A 19,603-nucleotide genomic window follows, 5' to 3' on the forward strand; every position below is an offset into this window, starting at 1 on the left:
CCCACCCTGCCTCTGTACTTCTTCTCTTCCCTAGATGCAGCAATATAAACCATAAGGGGTTATAAGACATGGGCTTGGAAGTTGCAAAGACAAGAGAGGAGAGATGAGGCTTACAAGCCTTTGTAGCACTAGTAGGGAGATAAGAATCCCATGTTTGTTGGGAAGCTGAGGGGCCTTCAGTGACCTGGAGATACAAAAAGGAGTGAAAGGGAAGGCATATAAAGCGAAATAGAAAATATCACCTGAAAGCCTTCTAGGAATGCATGTTTCCAGCCAGCCCCTCAGAAAAGGGTGTCCTGAAGAAAGTTAAAAAGATGCAGGGTTTAGTGGGCGAAAATAGGTTAACCTTGGGGTTCTAGGTCACCTTTTGGAGAAATTGGGGACTGTGGAACAGACAGACTATTCCGAGAGGCCCTGGGAAAGTGTAGGGGTGAAGATGCCAAGAGGGTCTCAGGGGAGAGATGCTTGTAAGGATGGGTGTGTATTAAGACTCCGGGAGAGATGTGTAGCTTTCTGGGAAAGCTGGTCCGGCGCTGGGGGTATTCAGGGCCTTTAGGATAAAGAGTCACTGCAGGCCATTTTGGGTGAGGGGGCCGCCTTCGGCGGGTCTCCCGAGGGGGCCGAGCCCTGTCCCGGAGGGCGGCACTGGTGGGAGGCAGGAGGCGCCGCTTCGGGAGGGTGGGGCCGGCAGGGGGAGGAGGAGGGGCTGTTGGGGTGGGGGCGGGGGCAGGGGCCTCGGGAGGGAGGCGCCGGGAGGGGGCGGGCGGCCTGCCCCGGGAGTCGCACTCGGCCGCCACCGGCGCAGCGAGCAGAGACGGGCCCGGGCCGGGCCGGGCGGACCTGGCCGAGCACACTGGGGGCCCGGACGGGAGGAAGCGGCAGCGAGCGCAGGTCAGGACACCGAAGCCGAGCGCCACGGAGCGGAACCGGGACACGGGTGGGGCCGCAGCCTCAGACCGGACCAGCGCCCTGGTCCGCTAGGTCAGCTCCAGCGGGAGCTTCGGGAGAAGCCTTTCCAGGGACATTTACCCTCTCCTTCTTTCCTCCCTTCCCTCCTGCTCCCTGGCCTAAGCCCCTTCCCAACACTGACAACCCCTTGTGCCTCCTCCTGGTCCCTTTCTACCTCCCTCTCCCCCTTATCCCCTTCAACTGTGAGTACGATCCCCCCAGTCCCCCAGGCCGCTTCTCTGAACCACTCTGCCTCAGCTTCAGTCCCCCAGGCCCAGCACCCCCCGAGCCCTACACTCCTGCCTCATCTTAGCCCCAGACCCCTTTCTACTTTTTAGTTTTAAGTGCCTGGGGTTCCCTCAGCTTTAGATCTCTTTTTTTTCCTCAGCATAAGGCCCCTCTTAGCTTCTCCTTTCTTAGGCCCCCTTCCCCCCCTTCCAGCCCCAGGCCCTCTATCCTACTATAGCTTCAGGTCCTCTCATCCCCAACTCCATCCTTACTTTCCTTCATGGTCCTTTTCTCTAGCTTACTATTTATCTTCCTTTTCTAGGCCTAAGCTGTCCCAGCTTCAGTCTCCCCAACTATCTCCTAGTTCCCCCTGCCCTAGCCTTGTGCCTTGAGGTCTTAGGCTGGGGTTTGTGTCTTTCCCTTATAGGCCAAAAGGGACTTCAGAGTTCAGAGGCTGTGGGGCAATTGCCTTCTCCTCATGGCGCTGCCCCCAATCCTGTTGATGCTGGCAGCCTTGGTGGGTGGGGCACGCCCCCCTGAGCCCCGGAATCTAACACTGGCAGTGGTGCTGCCTGAACACAACTTAAGCTACGCCTGGGCTTGGCCACGGGTGGGCCCTGCTGTGACACTGGCCATGGAAGCACTGGGGAGAGCATTGCCAGTGGACCTGCACTTTGTCAGCTCTGAAATGGATGGTGCCTGCTCTGAGTACCTGGCACCATTGAATGCTGTGGATTTGAAGCTATACAATGACCCTGACCTTCTTCTGGGTCCTGGTTGTGTGTACCCTGCTGCTTCTGTGGCACGTTTTGCCTCACATTGGCGGCTGCCCCTACTAACTGCAGGTGCTGTGGCCTCAGGCTTTGCAGCCAAGAGTGAGCACTACAGAACATTGGTCCGCACTGGACCCTCTGCCCCTAAACTGGGCGAGTTTGTGGTGACATTGCACGGGCACTTCAACTGGAGTGCACGTGCTGCCTTGCTGTATCTGGATGCCCGCACTGATGACCGACCCCATTACTTCACAATTGAAGGGGTCTTTGAGGCCCTACAAGGCAACAATCTCAGTGTGCAGCATCAGGTGTATACCCGGGAGCCAGGTGGTCCGGAGCAGGCTACACACTTCATCCGGGCCAATGGGCGCAGTGAGTGTAGCTTGGGTCTCCACTTGGGGTTGTATAGCTAGAGATAGGCATCATAGGGGTGCGTGGGGGCACAGTGGGGATTTCAGGAACTTGTGAGTAAAGATTGATATTGGAGAGTCATGTAAACAGCTTTAAGATGGATATGGACAGAAATGGGCTTTGTGAGGGGGAGAAGTGATTATGAGGGGAAGCATCTGGGTATTGTGGTTGGAAGACTAAGGGAAATTGTGAAGATGTAAGTAACAGGAGCATGTGGGAATAGTATGTTGTAGTGAGAGAGATTTAGTTGTAGGGAGGAATGGGGGGTTATTGGGCTCCATGAGGTTTTGTGGCATTGCAGGAGGCATCAAATGTTTGAAATGAAATTGTGCTATAGTTGTGGATATGATGGTCTAAACTCTAAAGGGCACTCTTCCCTTATTTCCAGATGCCTTATGCCTTATGTAATATCCTTTTCAAACTAATATCCTTTGCTTAGGGTGCAATAAGTTGGGTCAAGGTTGAGTGTGTTTGGTTGGGAAAGATAGCCAGGATTTAAACTTAGAGAAGGTTTCTAAGCTCATGACTCCTGAATTGCACTTTTCCTCCCACCCCTCTCCTCCTTCCCAATCTTCCTCCCATCAAAAGCAGAATGGGGGCTGAGGGGGTGAAGAATAGGAGAAAGTGGGGGGAAGTGGGAGTATGTGAGAGAGGAGCTGGGGATGGGGAGAAACTTGAGGGTAGTACATCCCTTCCTCTGGGGGTCAAGCTATGACTTATTCCAGATGTTCCTTATGGCCCAGGGTACTTGCAGCACACTCCTGGGAAAAGGGATGTGTCATCTGGGTACTTAAATGGATCAAGGCTCTCACTTTTCTGCTGAGGGGGAATACAGAAAATAGAAAGCCTGCAAGCCCCAGGAGAAAGGGCTAATTTGAAGATGCTGGATGCCCTTCCTAAGGGTACTCCATTTTTAAATACCTGCCCTCAGTTGTGTACATTTGTGGCCCCCTGGAGATGCTGCATGAGATCCTGCTTCAGGCCCAGAGAGAAAACCTAACCAATGGAGACTACGTCTTCTTCTACTTGGATGTCTTTGGGGAGAGTCTCCGTGCCAGCCCCACCCGCCTCCGAGGTCGGCCCTGGCAAGACAATCGCACAGGGGAGCAGGCCCAGGCCCTCAGGGAGGCCTTTCAGGTAACGTGGATGGGAGCTGGAGGTGGGCTAGGTCGGCCATGGGAAAGAGGAAGAAGGAGAGAAGAGTTTCCTGGTAGGGCATTTCCAGGGCCAGAGTATGGATTCTAAAATGAAAATGCTCCATCCATTTCCTTTAAGTCATTTTCCTGTGGCTTTTTATTACTGTGTATGGCAAGATTCTTACTGAATACCTACTATGTGCCCAGTCATGTGTTAGGCTTCTGTGGAGGAGATGAAGGGGAAAAAAAAGCACATTCCCTGCCCTTGGAGATCTTATTTCCTAGTTGGGAAACAAAGTATTACATAGGACAGTTAGCTAATGATGAGGCAGTTTAAGATACTGTGTCAGAACATGTGGTATAGACAACAAGTGGTATGGGAGTTGAAATGAAGTGGAATTCTGTATGGGCAGAGGTCTCAGCAAAGGCCTTGTAGATGAAATGATTCTTAAGTTGGGCTTTAAAGGTGGGTCATAAAAATACAATGGGTTCAGGTTTGGAAGCTGGGGAAGGTGTGGACAGCATGAGCAAACACACAGAGGTGAGACAGTATAGCATTTGTGGGGAAAAGTGAAGAGACAGCCTTGATCAAGGAGGGCTTATTGTGGTGAGTGGTGGGAAATAAGGTTACATAAGTAAGGTCAGATTATGGAAGGCTTTGAATGCCAGGCTAAGGAGTCTGGACTTTATTTAAAGTAGTTAGTGCAGACTGAGGGGAAGTTTTTGAGGAGATGAGTACATGATCAGAGTTATCTTTAGGAGAATTATTCTTATCAGTGGCATTGGGGGTAAAGTTGAGAGTGAAGCACCTCTGAGTTAGAGACACCAGTTAGGAAAGGCTACTGCAGTCCTTGAAACCTCAGGTGATAAGGGTAAGGATAGTGTTTATGGAAAGGAAGAGATGAATGCAAGATAATATTTTGCTTGATGAGTCTCTAGTGCTTGGTCATTGGTTGGATATTGGAGAGATGGAAAATCAGCCACAACACTGAGGATTTGAGTATGAGAATTGGAGTACCATTAATAGAAATAGAAAAGTCTTTAGGGAGAACTAGTTTTGGAAGGGAAGAGGTCAAGTTTGATTGTGGAAATACAGATTTTAAGACAAAAGCAAGACACCAAATTAAAGATGCCTAATAGGCAGCTCTATGACCAGAGCTCAGGTGAGAAGGGGAGGGAGGTGGGGACTAGAGTTGGAAATCTGGGGATCACACTCAGAAGTGAGAGTTACCTGCCCTCTTGTTTTTCCCAGCCCACCCCATCCCTTTTCTCCCTGTTGGCAACATTTCTTTACCACTGCTCTGCATTGCTCTGTAAAGCATTGGTACTTTTCAAGTGTGGCTTTGATGAAAGCTTTTGTAAGCCTGTTCTGCCTTTGAGGGCTTATATTCTAAAGGAATTGGACAAAAGCTGGAAGGAAAGGAGAGGCACATTTTTGGAAAAGAGGTAACAACCTGAGGCTGAGGTATGAGGTCTATTCTATCCATCCTAAGAGGACCTGAGAAAGCTCATGGAAGCAGGAAAAAATAGATCTGGAGGGTAGGGGGAAGTAGGAATGATGGCAATGTGGGTGGTAATTGGGCATGAGAAGGAAGAAATCAAGCCAGGAAATAGGATATGAGAGAACATAGAACTGGATGGAACAGAAGTGAGAAGAATAGAAGAAGACCTAGAAGCAAGACTTAGAACACTAATATATAGATGTGTGCTTTTCACAGAATGGCAAAATGCCTATAAAATGAATTTCTATCCAGATACCTTTAGGTTATCTGCAGTAGCTATGTGGCATAGTGAATGGAGTCCTAGGCTGGAAGCCAGAAAGACCTACATTCTCTTCCTGCTTCAAACACTTCCTAGCTTTGTGACTTTGGATAATTTACTTATGCTCTCTCAGCCTCAGTTTCCTTATCGATCAGTGTGAGGATCAAATGAGATAGTATATGCAAAACAATTTCTATAACCTTAAAGATCTCTGTACTGTTAGCTATTAATGGAGAAGTACAGGCAACTTAAAAGTTATTTACATTTGTAAATAGCTTTTGCCTGGACTTGAAAATTGGTGTGTCTATTTTGGGAATTAATTTTAAATGCAATATTGAAGCCACAGAGATGCCTTGGAATAGAAGGAATTGGGAAACTGTCCTGAATCTGCCCCTTCCTCCCATCAGACACATGCATAGAAAAGATTGTCTCTGGGAGCACCCACATAAATAGTATTGCCCTCTGGACCAGGGAAGGTGGGTAAATGGTAGGAGTTAGAGACAGTAGTCATTGTGGTATTGTGGAGGGAAAAATAAAGCACTGGATGAGGAACTAGAATACCTGGGTTCTAGTCCTATTTCTTCCAATTTGTGATCTTGGTCAAGATATTTAATATACCTCAGCCTCAGTTACCTCATCTGAAATGAGAATAAAATACTTGACCTCTCTGCTGTTGTGAGGAACTGATTAGGTAACTAGCTGTGTGACCCTGGGCAAGTCACTTAACCCTGATTGCCTCACCAAAAAAAAAAAAGGCAAAAAAAAAGGGAAGAAATAACTAATGACAAATTCATGACTAAATAGATATGACCTGGGCAGTCACACCAACTGCAGAGCCATATAAAACCGTGGGTGTATCTCTGATGTTGCCATTGGCTTAGGACAAAGTAAATGGTGATATATGGTTAGAACAAGTAATTAAGCAGTTGCTGTTAATAAGCCTGAAATTGAGGCTTGTCTCTCATAAACTACATATACAGAATACAACACTTCAGTGACTTGAGTTTAAAGTATATAAAATTCTATTTCCCACCAAGTTTCCACTGTAATATTGGAGACATGTTCTCCCGGCCACCAGGATCCATGTCCTACCCTCAGTCTTATCCCCTCAACATATATACACTTCGAATCCTCCATAATGCTTGTCCACACAGGGATGATATTGCCTTGTTTTCTCCACTCCCTACTTGGAAACAATTATGTTTCTTCTCTTGCTGAGTTTAAGCCTTGAGTTGATTATTCAGCCATATCCTTGAGGTTATTTCTTTCCTTCTTTCCTCTGTCCCTATGGAACTGTTTTCTCTGATTTCGACTAGTGACCTGATGGGTATTTAAAGAGGGATCTAGGCACAGTAGATTGTTGGGAGCTAGCTAAAAGAGTTTCAAGGTAGAAATTGGATCTGATAGAAGAGAAAGGTATGCACCTAGCATAAAATTTATAGTGTTTCAAAGGTTCCATCTCTGGGAAGATGTGGGAGGAGGGTAAGGGGAACTTTGGGCAACATCAGAGATACCCCCATGGTTTTATATGGCTCTGCAGTTGGTGTGACTGCCCAGGTCACATCTATTTAGTCATGAATTTGTAATTGGTTATTTCTTCCCTTTTTTTTTTTTTTGGCTTCTTTTTTTTTGGTGAGGCAATCAGGGTTAAGTGACTTGCCCAGGGTCACACAGCTAGTGTCTGAGGCCAAATTTTCACCACCTAGCTGCCCCAAGAAATCACCTTTTTTTTTTTTCTTGGTGAGGCAACTTGGGTTAAGTGACTTGCTCAGAATCACACAGCTAGTGAGTGTTATTTGTCTGAGGTCAGATTTGAACTCAACTCAGGTCCTGCTGACTTCAGGGCTGGTGCTCTATCCACTGAGCCACCTAGCTGCCCCAGAATTGGTTATTTCTAAGGGTTGAATTGGTAGCCATTCTTCTCTGGGTTGTAAGGTTTTATGTGACAAAATTATGCACATCCTATTTGACTTATGTGTACATGTGACTGATAGTTATACATTTACTTGGGCAGCAACTGGACAGGACAGCCCTAGGATGAAGAAAGAAGGGAGGATAGGGGGGAAGGGGATTGGGAATTTGCTTAGAGAGGAGCCAAGCAATCAGGTCACATAAGGGAGAGGCAGGCAGGTACTATGGGTCTAAAGTAGGCAAAGGGTCAGAGTCCTTTGACATCAAGCAGCATGGATCAGATAGCCATGGCTCAGAGACTGAGAAACAAAAGGATCAGGGGCTCAGTGTCTGGGCAACATGGAATCAAGGAGCATGAGCCTAAGACTCTGGGTAGTAAGAGGTCGGGATCTAGACAGTGAGTCTGAGTAACAGGTACAGGGTACTAGTTTTAAGAATAGAGCTTCACATTGAGCTAATCTTCATAAGGCAGAGATTCCCTGTGTATGGTAACTCCTTTCCAGGTCTAGATCTGGCCTTAGAATGTGGGCAGACTTGAGCCAGCATGGCAGAAGATAATAGGCACACCTCATAAAAAATGTTTTGGGTTAGGCATGGGTGGAGAGGTTTATGGTTGGATCCTCTGGATAGCTATAAGAGTTTGGTCCTTGCCCCCAACACCCCAAATTATTTCAACCATTACCATTACATCCCTTTCCTTCCCTCTCACCAGTATTACCTAGCAGGATTTCTTCCTTATGTCTAGAATTACTCACACATGGATCTTCTTTTTTGAAAAAAAAAATTAAATAGATTTTAGTAATACCTTTTGTTTTTATATCAGTTATTTCTAGATATAACCTCTTTCCTTCCCTATTTACCAATCTTTTAATCAACAAACATTTGTTAAGCACAACTATGTGTCAGGCACTATGCTAGCGATAGAAACAAAAACTAAACAGCCCCTGTTTATTCTATTAGTGGTGAGGTATGCAGGGAAATTGGATCTTCCCTTGTAACAGAGAAAAACAATTAAGCAAAAACAACCTATACATAAAACTCTTGGGAGACAGCATGGGTGATGAGGGCAGAACATTGTGCACATTGTCAGATGTTTGCTTATCTATCTATGTTACAAGGGAAGTTCTAGTTCCTTTCAGGGTCTACCTGTATATGTACTTGTTGTCTCCCCTGATAGAATATATAAGCTCCTTGAGGGAAGGGAGAGGGGAGAGGTTTGTTTCATTATCTGTTCTCTGGGATCATTACTCATTTTTAATTTATTCATATTTTTGTGTGCTTTGTTATATTTTCATTTACATTGTAATTATTATGTGTATTATTCTGTTTCTGCTTATTTGACTGTAGCAGTTCATACAACTTTTTCATTTTTTTCTTTGAATTATTCATTTGTCATTTCTTGCTGCACAATTACATTCCATTATATTCATATACCACAATTTGTTCAGTTATTCCCTAGTCAGTGGGTACCCACTTTGTTTCCATTTCTTTGCTACCACAAAAGTGCTGCTATGAATATTTTGGTGTATAATAGACCTTTCTGTTTTTGACCACTTTGGAATATATACCCAGTAGTGGGACTGGTGGGCATGAATACTTTAGTCACTTTTGTTTGCATAATTACAGATTATTTTCTTCTTCTTCTTCTTCTTTTTAGCAAAGAGTATTTTAATTTTTCCAGTTACATGTAAAGATAGTTTTCAACATTCATTTTTTATATTTTGAGTTCCAAATTTTTCTCTCTACCTTCCTCCCCTTCCCCTCTCCCTAAGATGCAAACAATCTGATGTAGGTTATACATGTGCAATCATGTTAAACATATTTCCACATTAGTCTTATTGTGAAAGAAGAAACAGAACAAAAGGGAGAAACCAAAACCAGTTAAAATAGTACACTTCGATCAGCATTCAGATTCCACGGTTCTTTCTGTGGACATGGAGAGCATCTTCTGTCATGAGTCTTTTGGAATTGCCTTGGATATTGTATTGCTGAGAAAAGCTAAGTCAATCATAATTGATTGACCGTTGCTGTTGCTGTGAACCATGTTCTCCTGGTTCTGCTCACTTCACTCAGCATCAGTTCATAATCACAGATTATTTTCCAGAACAACCGGACCAATTGAATAGCTCCACCAACAAAATATTACGGATTCTGTCTTTCATCGACACCGCCAGCATTTACTGTTTTACATTTTTTTTGGTCACCTTTACTCATTTGCAGGATGTGAAGTAAAACCTCAGAATTGTTTTAATTTGTATTTCTCTTATTATTAGTGATTTTGACGAACACATTGCCTTGTCTTGAGACTGACTGGATATTTCCTTATCCTTATACCTATTCATTTCTCCCACTGGCTCCTGTTTGTAGACAGTGTTGGTGATTACATATCGAGAGCCTCCAAACCCTGAATATCAGGAATTCCAGCATCGTTTGCTGCTGAGGGCCCGGACTGACTTTGGTGTGGAACTGGCCCCCTCCTTGGTAAGAAGCCCTTTCCTTCTCTGAGGATTCATCTGTAGAGGTATAGAGGTATAGAGAAGGCCCTTCCTGACTCAGCTCACTCTCCCTACCCTCCATCTCTATTCACCTAATCCTAAATAAGAAGCCATCTTATCCATGGAGCCAGACTATGAATTCTTGCCAGCCTGCTCTCCCTTCCACTAGGAGGTATTGCATGTTGGAAGTGGCTCCTGATAAAAGAGACAAAGGATGAAAGGAAGTGGGGGAAAGACTAGGGAGGGGAGGAGAGGAGAAGAGGTGGTCTTTGGAAGTATGGGGGTGAGTAGGGCTGAGGTTGCCATTCCCAGATGAACCTCATTGCTGGCTGCTTCTACGATGGGATCCTGCTATACGCCGAGGTCTTGAATGAAACACTGCAAGAGGGGGGTACCCGGGATGATGGACTCCGCATAGTGAAGAAGATGCAAGGGCGAAGATACCAGGGTAATAAGAAATAACTCACATTGATGTAGCATTGTAAAGTTTACAAAGTGCTTTTTTCCCTATGAGAGTAGATTCTAGGGTATCGGAGAGCAGGGAGCAAGTAGTGGTGCAGTGGAAACAACTAGGCCTGAGTATGAAGTTAGAAGATGGTGGTTGTCACTTAATTACCTGTATGATGTTGGGCAAACCACTTACCTTCTCTAGGATCCATTCAGTTTCTGTATCTCTAAAATGAAGGGGTTGGAGAAGGTAGCCTCTAAGGTCCTTTTCCCTTCTCTTCTAAATTTCTGATGGCTTTTTTTTTTTATTAGTACTGGAATTATTTCATTGTTATAGGGAACTCCCAGTAAGGAAACTCGTGACAATGCAGATCCAGAAAGGCTCTTAAAGAGCTGGCTGGGATAGAGAGGTTAAGTGACTTGCCTAGGGTCCCTCAGCAAGTATGTGTTCAGAGATGAGATTTGAACTCAGGCTTTCTTAACTGTGAGGCTGTCTCTCTATCCACTCCTGCAAGTTCCCTCTGATGATTGTGGGGAGAGGGTAGACGTCAAGATGGGTGAGCAGGGGGCAAATAGAGTGGGAGGGGTTGATGGGAAGCATAAGCATGGTAAGGAGAGAATTGATGAGAGAGGAGTATGTAGACACAGAAGTAAGGTGAAGGCAGGAGGACCCACAAAAAGAAGGCTATCAGGGCATCCATCTTTCTGTCCCATCTCAGGTGTGACAGGGCTGGTTGTAATGGACAAGAACAATGACCGTGAAACAGACTTTGTCCTTTGGGCCATGGGGGACTTGGACTCCGGGGACTTTCAGGTGAGGGGGGGTATGCAGATTTGCTGTGTGTGTTAAGTCTGGTGTTCTTGAATCTGACCAGGAGGCAGCATTGGAGTGACTAATGATAGAGCCTTTTTCTTTCTGCATAGGTATAACTTGATAGGGATGGTGGTTGTGTTGGGGAGGTCACAAGGAAAGGAAGTGTTTTGTGTATGATAGCAGATGGGAAGCTGCTGTCTGTAATCCCTGCTCTCTCTTTTCCATATAGCCTGCAGCCCATTACTCTGGAGCTGAGAAGCAGATTTGGTGGACTGGGCAGCCTATCCCCTGGGTGAAGGGGGCCCCTCCTTCTGATAATCCCCCTTGTGCCTTCGACTTGGATGACCCGTCCTGTGATAAAAGTGGGTGTGTGCAGGGGCTGGGGGCACAGCCTCCTTCCTCTTCTCCCAAACAGCCCGCTCTTCCCCAAGTAACTGCCAAATCCTTGATTTGGGGACTGCCTCCTTCCAGCTGCCTTCTTTCCTAGCTTCATACCTCCCTTTGAACTATCCTTACCCTTCTTAAGGCATCTCCCTGCATACCTTGGGCCCTTTTCTCCCTTCTCCTCAAGTGACCACATCCTCCTCCCCCCTAAACAGCCCCTCTTTCGACTCTGGCCATTGTGGCTTTGGGCACAGGGATCACTTTCATAATGTTCGGTGTTTCCAGCTTCCTCATTTTCCGGTGAGTTCTTGGCCTTACACTGCCCTCTTCTCCTTCACTACATTGTCCCCAGCCCATCATCACTGTCCTTAAAAGCCTTAGGAGCAAATCCTAATTCTTAGACTGAGCCCAGGAAAGCATCCCAGGGGCTAACCCAGTACAATAAAATTGACTTCCTTTTCCTGCCTCCTCCCCATCTCTTCTTTCCCATAATATGGCCTGTTTGGGAGTGGTATCCCTGGTAGGCATCTCTTGAACATCTTGGCCTATCTACCAACCCAAGAATCAAGAATGTATTCAGAATCTCTTGGGATTGGCATCAGTATAGGCTCTTGCCTAGTCTTTGGGCTGATTTCCTGCCTCTGGGTTTAAAGAATATTGCATTTGGCTGTGAATAAAATCATGTAGAACACATACCTTTTAAAATTTTTGAGTTTTTTTTGATTACAGCCAGATGTGGTGGTTGCATTATTAAAATCTATGATCTGCCCAGGTCAGGGTCCCTCCCTTTTTCCCTTGCCCCAGTGCTGATCTATGGTGTGGACCTGGGCTGGGCTGCTTGAAGTGTGCTGTCCTTTTAGGAAGCTAATGCTGGAGAAGGAGCTGGCCAGCATGCTGTGGCGAATTAGATGGGAGGAACTGCAGTTTGGCAATTCAGAGCGTTATCACAAGGGCGCGGGCAGCAGACTCACATTGTCCTTGGTGAGACTGCTGCAGGTTTGGGGCTTCCTCTCCCTCCTACTCTGAAATCTTATCTGTCCTCATTTGCATCCTCCTCCCCTACCATATTTCCTTCTGTTATCTTCCTCACTCTTCCCCCAAGGAGAACTCCAAGTCCATTCCCCAGCTCTTTACCCTCACTTGATAACTTTCTCTCAGGCTCCCCTCTAATAGATATTCCTCCTCCCCCACCCCCATTACTTTACTTTTCCTGGTTCTTCCCTGGCTCTGAGCTCTTTCTACCAGCCTCAGCGTCCTGGCCTGTAATGATAGCCCCATGTACTGCAGCTACTGTCCAACCTTCCCTTCCCTCCTTCCCCCCATGTCGCCCTTGGCCCCAGCGGGGATCCAGTTACGGCTCGCTCATGACAGCCCATGGGAAATACCAGATCTTTGCCAACACCGGTCACTTCAAGGTGAACAAACTTCTGCTCTCAGCCCTTGCCCTATTCCCCACGTTCCCTTACCCTCTAGTGACCCTGTTCTTCATCCCCTCCTCTTGCTCAGCAATATACTCCACTGGGCTCCTGACCCTTTCCCTCCTCCAGCACCCCAAGCCCCACAAATTCCTTCCTCTTGCTAGGGCCTTAATCCCTTCTCTCCATTCTACTCCAGGGAAATGTTGTTGCTATCAAACATGTAAATAAGAAACGCATAGAGCTGACACGGCAGGTCCTGTTTGAGCTCAAACATGTAGGTCCTGGTCCTGGGATGGACCTGGGTTGGACAAAGGGGTAGAGGGAGGAGAATTGAAGAGAGGGAAGAAAGAGATAAGAGGAAGGGATTAGGGATTTATGGAAGATTCAGAATTGGAGAAAGGCTTAGGGTACAACTTTAGATACCTCTGTCCTCTTAATTGTTCCCTTTCCTCCCAATCCCTCCAGATGAGGGATGTTCAGTTCAACCACCTGACCCGATTCATTGGTGCCTGCATAGACCCTCCCAACATCTGCATTGTCACAGAGTACTGTCCTCGAGGGAGCCTGCAGGTGAGAGAGTTAAGGGGAGCTTGGGATTGTGGGGTAGGCAGTGAATGATTGGGGTGATACTGTGTCAGAATCAGGGCAGGCATACCCATTATCTTTGTCACTCCTAGGATATTCTAGAGAATGATAGCATCAACTTGGATTGGATGTTCCGTTATTCACTCATTAATGACCTTGTGAAGGTGAGTATTCCCTCTGCTTAGGGGATAAATAAAATTAATCTCTGGTCCTTTTTCTCTTGGGAATGGACAGGGACGAGGTGGAGCAGTTTTTGTAGGTAAAGGAAAATGAATGGAGGGATGGTACAGTAGTGATCCTAAGGAGGTTACTTTTCACTCTTCTTGCCTTGCCATCACAGCCTTCCTTGTCCCTCTTCACCAGAGACAGCCTGAGATGGAATTGTCAGGATGGTGATTAGGGGAGAACTGGGCATTGCTCACAATTGACTGGAACAGTTTAATGCTTGCTTGGGCCTGCATCTGCTTCCCAATTTTCTCTAGCTCTGCAAATGGCAAGTGAGCTGCTGCCACACCACTACCCTTATCCCAGAGGGGCACTTGAATCCCTTCTTTTTGACCTGTAAGTGTAACATCCTTTCTGTTATTTCACAAGCAGAATCCCGAAGCTTTCCACCTTTTCTGGAAAAAGCACAAAAGGAAGAGTTTATAGAGCATGAGGTTCTGAATTGTCTAGGTATACTTTAAAATTGTGGTGTTGCGGCTGGCCTGACTCCTGGAAATTTTTTTGGTGGATTTTCAGTTCATACCAAGGCTCTCTTTTTGCCCTAACTTGTCTAGATGGGGCTCCAGCTCTCTTTGACTCTAGCTACTTGGGCCTTTCCTGTGGCTTAAGGCTGCCACAACCAACTTCTGGTTGCTTCCTTCCTTTACTATTTGCTAGTTTTCTCTTGCTTCTGGTTTCAGGAGCTGTTCTTTCCATGGTTTGGTTCCTCCTTGGCTTGAGTGTAGATCCAATATCTTTCCTAATACATCTAAGTCTTTTAACAATGACCAGCCAGGCTAGGAAGGCCATGGGAAAAGCATTAAATTTTAAGTTGAGATCTGGGTTCAAATTCCAGCGTGGATAAGGTGTTACTTAACTTTTCGTTTCCTCATCTGTAAAAATGGCGATAATCATACTTTTACTACATTTTAACCTTAAAGTGTTGTATAAATGTGAGTCATTAGTAATTATAATTAGCATGTTCACGAGTCAGTATTTACAGCTGGTACTAGTTCCTAGCTGCATCATCTCTTTTATCTGGCACTCAGACACTGCTTGCCCAATAGTCATATAGTGAGGCTTGCCAAGCCCTTTTTGGGGCTGCTCACCTAGCTTTGGTGTCCACCTTCACCTAACTTTCACTTGTGGCTCCAAGAAGCTGTGGCACGTGCACCAGCCACACCCTGGTAAAACCTTCTAAGCAGACAGGCTAAACCAGGTTGAGGGTAACCAACAGTCCTCAAACCTGTTGGTGAGTTAGGTGGGTGAATACCCCAACCACGTGAAGACTTCCCCCAGCAGAATGGGTAGGTGAGAACAGTTTGTTCCAAAGGTCATGAAGGTGGCTGAAGCAGGCGTTGTGGAGTGCTTAGAGCTTAGAGTCAGACATCGAAGACACCAAGGTCATCCACTGAATCCTGGTCATCCTGACTTTTGTCCTGCCACACTGGACTTTGATGACTCTATAAGAAGGAGTGCAACTGTCTCACTTAAATCCAGTTCATGCTTGAGTCAAGATATCACCCCATGATGTTCCTGGTTCTCTTCAAAACAAAGGACAAACAATAGAGTCCTATATCACATTGTCCTGTCACTTTCATATACTTTACCTGGAGTTCTCCCACTTGGCTTCTGTTCTTTTAATCACCGGAAAGATGACTAATTTCTAATCCACAAATCACAGACTCCCCTTGACACATCAACTGATCTGGCTAATTACTGCCTGGGCACTGCTTTTGACTTTCAGCACAATTGATTCTTCCACTTAGGTGTAATCTGTTGGTGTTTCTCCGGAGGAGGGGTAGTCTTCTAAAATCAGCTCATTTAATTTTCATAGTACGAGATCCTTAAAACATGCATTGGAAATAAAAGTTAATCCTACCAGGGGAAGGGGGCGGCATTTCATCACAGACCTCCCCTTTCTTTCTCGGCCCCAGTAACTTGGTTTGTATCCTGCAGGGCATGGCCTTTCTCCACAACAGCATCATTGCTTCCCACGGGAGCCTCAAGTCCTCCAATTGTGTGGTAGATAGCCGGTTCGTGCTCAAGATCACTGACTATGGCCTGGCCAGCTTCCGGTCAGCCGCTGAGCCGGATGACAGTCATGCGCTCTATGCCAGTGAGGCCCCACCATCCTAAAGCTACCTTCTTTTCGTCTCCTCTCCATTTGGGTTAGGGTGGGATGAGAAGAATGGGTTGCCCTAAATCGGGGCAGGGATATGGGGCTTTTTCCCATCTTGGGGCCTTGGTGAGTTGGAATGTTCTGGGTTTGAGTCACTGTGCTGTCCCACTTCATAGCTTAGATCAGCCCATTTACACTTTTCAGAGAAGTTGTGGACAGCTCCAGAGCTGTTGAATGGGAGCCGCTTGCTGACTGTGGGCCTCCAGAAGGCTGATGTTTACAGCTTTGGGATCATTCTGCAGGAGATAGCACTTCGAAGTGGCCCTTTCTATGTAGAAGGCCTAGACCTCAGTCCCAAGGGTGAGTTCTCTCCTTGCCCCACTCCTTTTTTTTTTTTGGAAGAAATCGGGGTTAAGTGACTTGCCCAGGGTCACATAGCTAGTCAGTGTCTGAGGCCAGATTTGAACTCGGGTCCTCCTGACTCTAGGGCCAGTGCTCTATCCACTGTGCCACCTAGCTGCCCCAGCTCTTTGCCCCTTTAAATGGAAGGTGCTAGACCATGATTCCTAAGGTGAGCACTATAATTTTCTGGGTTCCCCCTCTTCACTTCCTTTTGCTCTCTACATCCCCAGAGATTATCCAAAAGGTCCGCAATGGTCAGCGGCCATACTTTCGGCCAAGTATTGACCGAGCACAGCTCAGTGAGGAGCTAGCCTTGCTGATGGAGAGATGCTGGGCCCAGGATCCAGCTGAGCGACCAGACTTTGGACAGATCAAGGGCTTCATCCGACGTTTCAACAAGTGAGAGGGCATCAGAGGCATATAGGGTTTCCCTGAGAGTGAGTGAAGCTGAGTCCTGATTGCTTTGGAGGGGTTGAAGGACTTAAGTGGAAGCTCAAAGAGAGGTACAGGTTGTATGTGTGTGTGTTATGTGTTTTTTTGGGGGAGGTTCACCAAATAAAGCTCCCTTCCCTCCTATAGGGAAGGTGGTACCAGCATCCTAGATAACCTCCTGCTTCGAATGGAGCAGTATGCAAACAATCTGGAGAAGTTGGTAGAGGAGCGGACACAGGCATATTTGGAGGAGAAGCGCAAGGCTGAGGCACTCCTTTACCAGATTCTGCCACAGTGAGCTCCTTGAGAATCCCTTTCTCTCTCCTCCAACCCCTAGGGGCTCTTCTCTCTTATCCAAGACAACTACCCCAGGCACCTCTTCCCAAGGAAGCCTTCTACCTAGGATTCACCCTCCCCTTTCTGCTTGCTCCAGTGAGCTCCTTCCTCACCCCCAACAGTTACAGTTGTGCTTCTCCTAAGAGAGTAAGCTCTTTCAAGTTCTCTACATGCTCTCAAGCCCTGCTTCCAGTGGTAGCACCCTCTTTCTACTGCCACACAAAGACACACAGACACATTCATCCCTTCCCCCCTTCCCAGCTCAGTGGCTGAGCAGCTGAAACGAGGGGAGACTGTACAGGCTGAGGCCTTTGACAATGTCACCATTTACTTCAGTGACATCGTGGGCTTCACAGCCCTTTCAGCAGAGAGCACCCCTATGCAGGTGAGAGACTTTTGTAAGCCATAGGATAAGAGGGGCTTTTGAGTCTCTGGAGAGGCTTGGGGTCTCTCTGGTGGGGACTTGGAATACTTGGTCTTAAGGGAGTTTGGGAGCAGTATTAGGTTCCATTGACGTCAGGATTATATATCTTTGGGAGGGATTGGAGTGCTTTGGGGTAAAGTCATAACCTTTGTGGAGGTCAGGAACTTGAATCTCAGAATCTCCCTATCCTACATCAGGTGGTGACACTCCTGAATGACCTATACACCTGCTTCGATGCCATCATTGACAACTTTGATGTGTACAAGGTGGGAACCAGGATTAGTACCCCTCCCCCCAAACCAGGATCTGGTTTCCTGAAACCCTGAAACCAGGATTACCTGGGGCTTCTGAACCCCAGCCCCTATGTCCAAATGTGGATCTGGGGACATACATACATACATACATACATATATATCAATATCTATATATACATATATATCTATACATACATAGATATATATGTATATATATCTATATCTATATCTATCTATCTATATATAATGTATTCCCAGGCCCCTAATTTGATTCTTTGGATACTCACCACTACTGGGACTAGTAGCTGCTCTAAGCCTGTCTTTTTAATTATAGGAAACTGTATAGGTCTTGGACTGAGAAAGGAATTTAAGGAAAAGAATTGGATGAGAATTTTTGAATTGTAAAGTATTTTGAAATAAAATTTTCTATTTAAGTCCCTTTGTTGGCAGAGATTGAATTTCTGTTCCATAGACCCTTACTGCAGCCCAAGACTCTCTGGCTGTGATCAACTTTTTTAAATTCCTGGGTGTCCCTGCCTCACTTCTGTTGTCTGCCATAATGCCCTTGTCCACAACAACCTCTAGGATTCTGCTGCTCTGTAATTTGTTGGTTTACCCCATTCCATTTGCAGTTCCTAGCTGCAGATAGGACATGGTTATGTTGTTGTTAGATGGTAGCTTCAAACTTATAGTCGAAGGAAAGGCAATTAATTTCTACTGTGTGAGAACTTTTCAGTTCCTCAGTCTGGGTCTCAAACATTAAAGACCAGAGGAGTAAAACTATGTCTGGTCCTTAGTCTCTTTGTCACCCCATTCCCCTGTCCCTCTTCCTCCTATCCTTTCCTCTCTCTCTTTCCCTCTTGCCCCCCCCCTTTGCCTCCCTCCACCTGCCATCTTAGGCCAAACACACAAATGGAAATGCCTATGGCACTGACCGTCTGACCCTGTCTTTTTCCTTTATAGGTGGAGACTATTGGTGATGCCTACATGGTGGTGTCTGGTCTCCCTGGGCGTAATGGTCAGCGCCATGCCCCCGAGATTGCCCGTATGGCCCTGGCGCTATTGGATGCTGTTGCTTCCTTCCGAATTCGGCATCGGCCTCATGATCAGCTACGACTGCGAATCGGTGTACATACTGGTAAGATTAGCTCTGGCTCCTGACCCCTACCCCTAAATGGCTATAGGATCTCTCCAATTTGCTCTTCCCTATAGGGCCAGTCTGTGCTGGAGTTGTTGGCTTAAAAATGCCCCGATATTGCCTGTTTGGTGACACAGTGAACACTGCCTCACGTATGGAGTCCAATGGTCAAGGTGAGATTTATCCCCCAGATCTTCTTTGCCCTTGAGACAGTTATGAAATACTCTTATCACCCTACTGGGCTCTTCAATGTAAGACTTCTTCCACTTACCTCCCCTACTGTTTTGTCTCAAATGGGTGGGAGAAGATGAGGGAGGGACCCACAGTTTCATTTCTTCCCCTTATTTCCCATCCCCAACCTTGGTCAGCCCTTCTCTGACCTTTCTTGGCTTCTTAGCCTTGAAGATCCATGTCTCATCTACAACCAAGGATGCCCTGGACGAATTTGGCTGCTTTCAGTTGGAGCTTAGAGGAGATGTGGAGATGAAGGTAATTGGGGGCTGGGTGGTATTGGGAGGAAAGGGGATGAAGGAGTTGGTAATGGTGTGAGGAGAAAGGAGATAAATGGGTACCTGTAAAGTGGGGAGAGGGGAAGAAGAGGACTCGAGCTAATAGAACAAAGCACTGATGTGGGTGGAGTTGGGGGGGTGGTGCTTTGATTTTCTACCATCACAGGGAAAGGGAAAGATGCGGACATACTGGCTCTTGGGAGAGCGAAAAGGACCATCTGGACTGCTGTGACCCGAAATGCCTTCCTCCCCCTCTTCTGCCAGCCCCCAAGGATCTGTGGCCATGATCCTTATTATTCACTAGCCATATGGGACACTATCACAGAGCACTGTGTGTGCACTTACTATTTGCCCTGGGGCATCTGACGCTAGGGCTTGTACATATTCTCCTTCTCCCACCCTTGTAAATATCTGTATCTAAACCAGAATATTTTGGTCAAATACAAAATTATAAAACCAGCCATGAATTCA

General features: G+C 46.5%; 1 protein-coding gene across 3 annotated transcripts; it reads left to right on the forward strand.

Annotated features, from left to right (window-relative positions):
• The first annotated feature begins 749 nt into the window (after positions 1 to 749).
• On the forward strand, positions 750 to 19,591 carry NPR2 (natriuretic peptide receptor 2). Of its 3 annotated transcripts, none has more exons than XM_020977054.2 (23): positions 750 to 981; positions 1,604 to 2,321; positions 3,292 to 3,497; positions 9,536 to 9,649; positions 9,976 to 10,111; positions 10,830 to 10,924; positions 11,154 to 11,286; positions 11,524 to 11,608; positions 12,169 to 12,289; positions 12,649 to 12,723; positions 12,923 to 13,000; positions 13,192 to 13,296; positions 13,404 to 13,475; positions 15,475 to 15,634; positions 15,842 to 15,997; positions 16,270 to 16,438; positions 16,619 to 16,765; positions 17,069 to 17,192; positions 17,429 to 17,497; positions 18,449 to 18,623; positions 18,698 to 18,796; positions 19,021 to 19,112; positions 19,299 to 19,591. In XM_020977054.2, the coding sequence occupies exons 2-23, from the start codon at positions 1,655 to 1,657 to the stop codon at positions 19,362 to 19,364; spliced, it is 3,144 nt and encodes a 1,047-aa protein (XP_020832713.1). In that variant the 5' UTR covers positions 750 to 981; positions 1,604 to 1,654; the 3' UTR covers positions 19,365 to 19,591. The 3 variants fall into 3 exon arrangements, with proteins under 3 accessions (XP_020832713.1, XP_020832714.1, XP_020832715.1); XM_020977055.2 differs by having other exon boundaries at positions 750 to 891; XM_020977056.2 differs by lacking the exon at positions 12,649 to 12,723.
• The last annotated feature ends 12 nt before the right edge of the window (positions 19,592 to 19,603 follow it).

The sequence above is a fragment of the Phascolarctos cinereus genome, unplaced genomic scaffold (assembly GCF_003287225.1).
Source record: "Phascolarctos cinereus isolate Bilbo 61053 unplaced genomic scaffold, phaCin_HiC Scaffold_4;HRSCAF=312, whole genome shotgun sequence".
NCBI classification, from domain to species: domain Eukaryota; kingdom Metazoa; phylum Chordata; class Mammalia; order Diprotodontia; family Phascolarctidae; genus Phascolarctos; species Phascolarctos cinereus.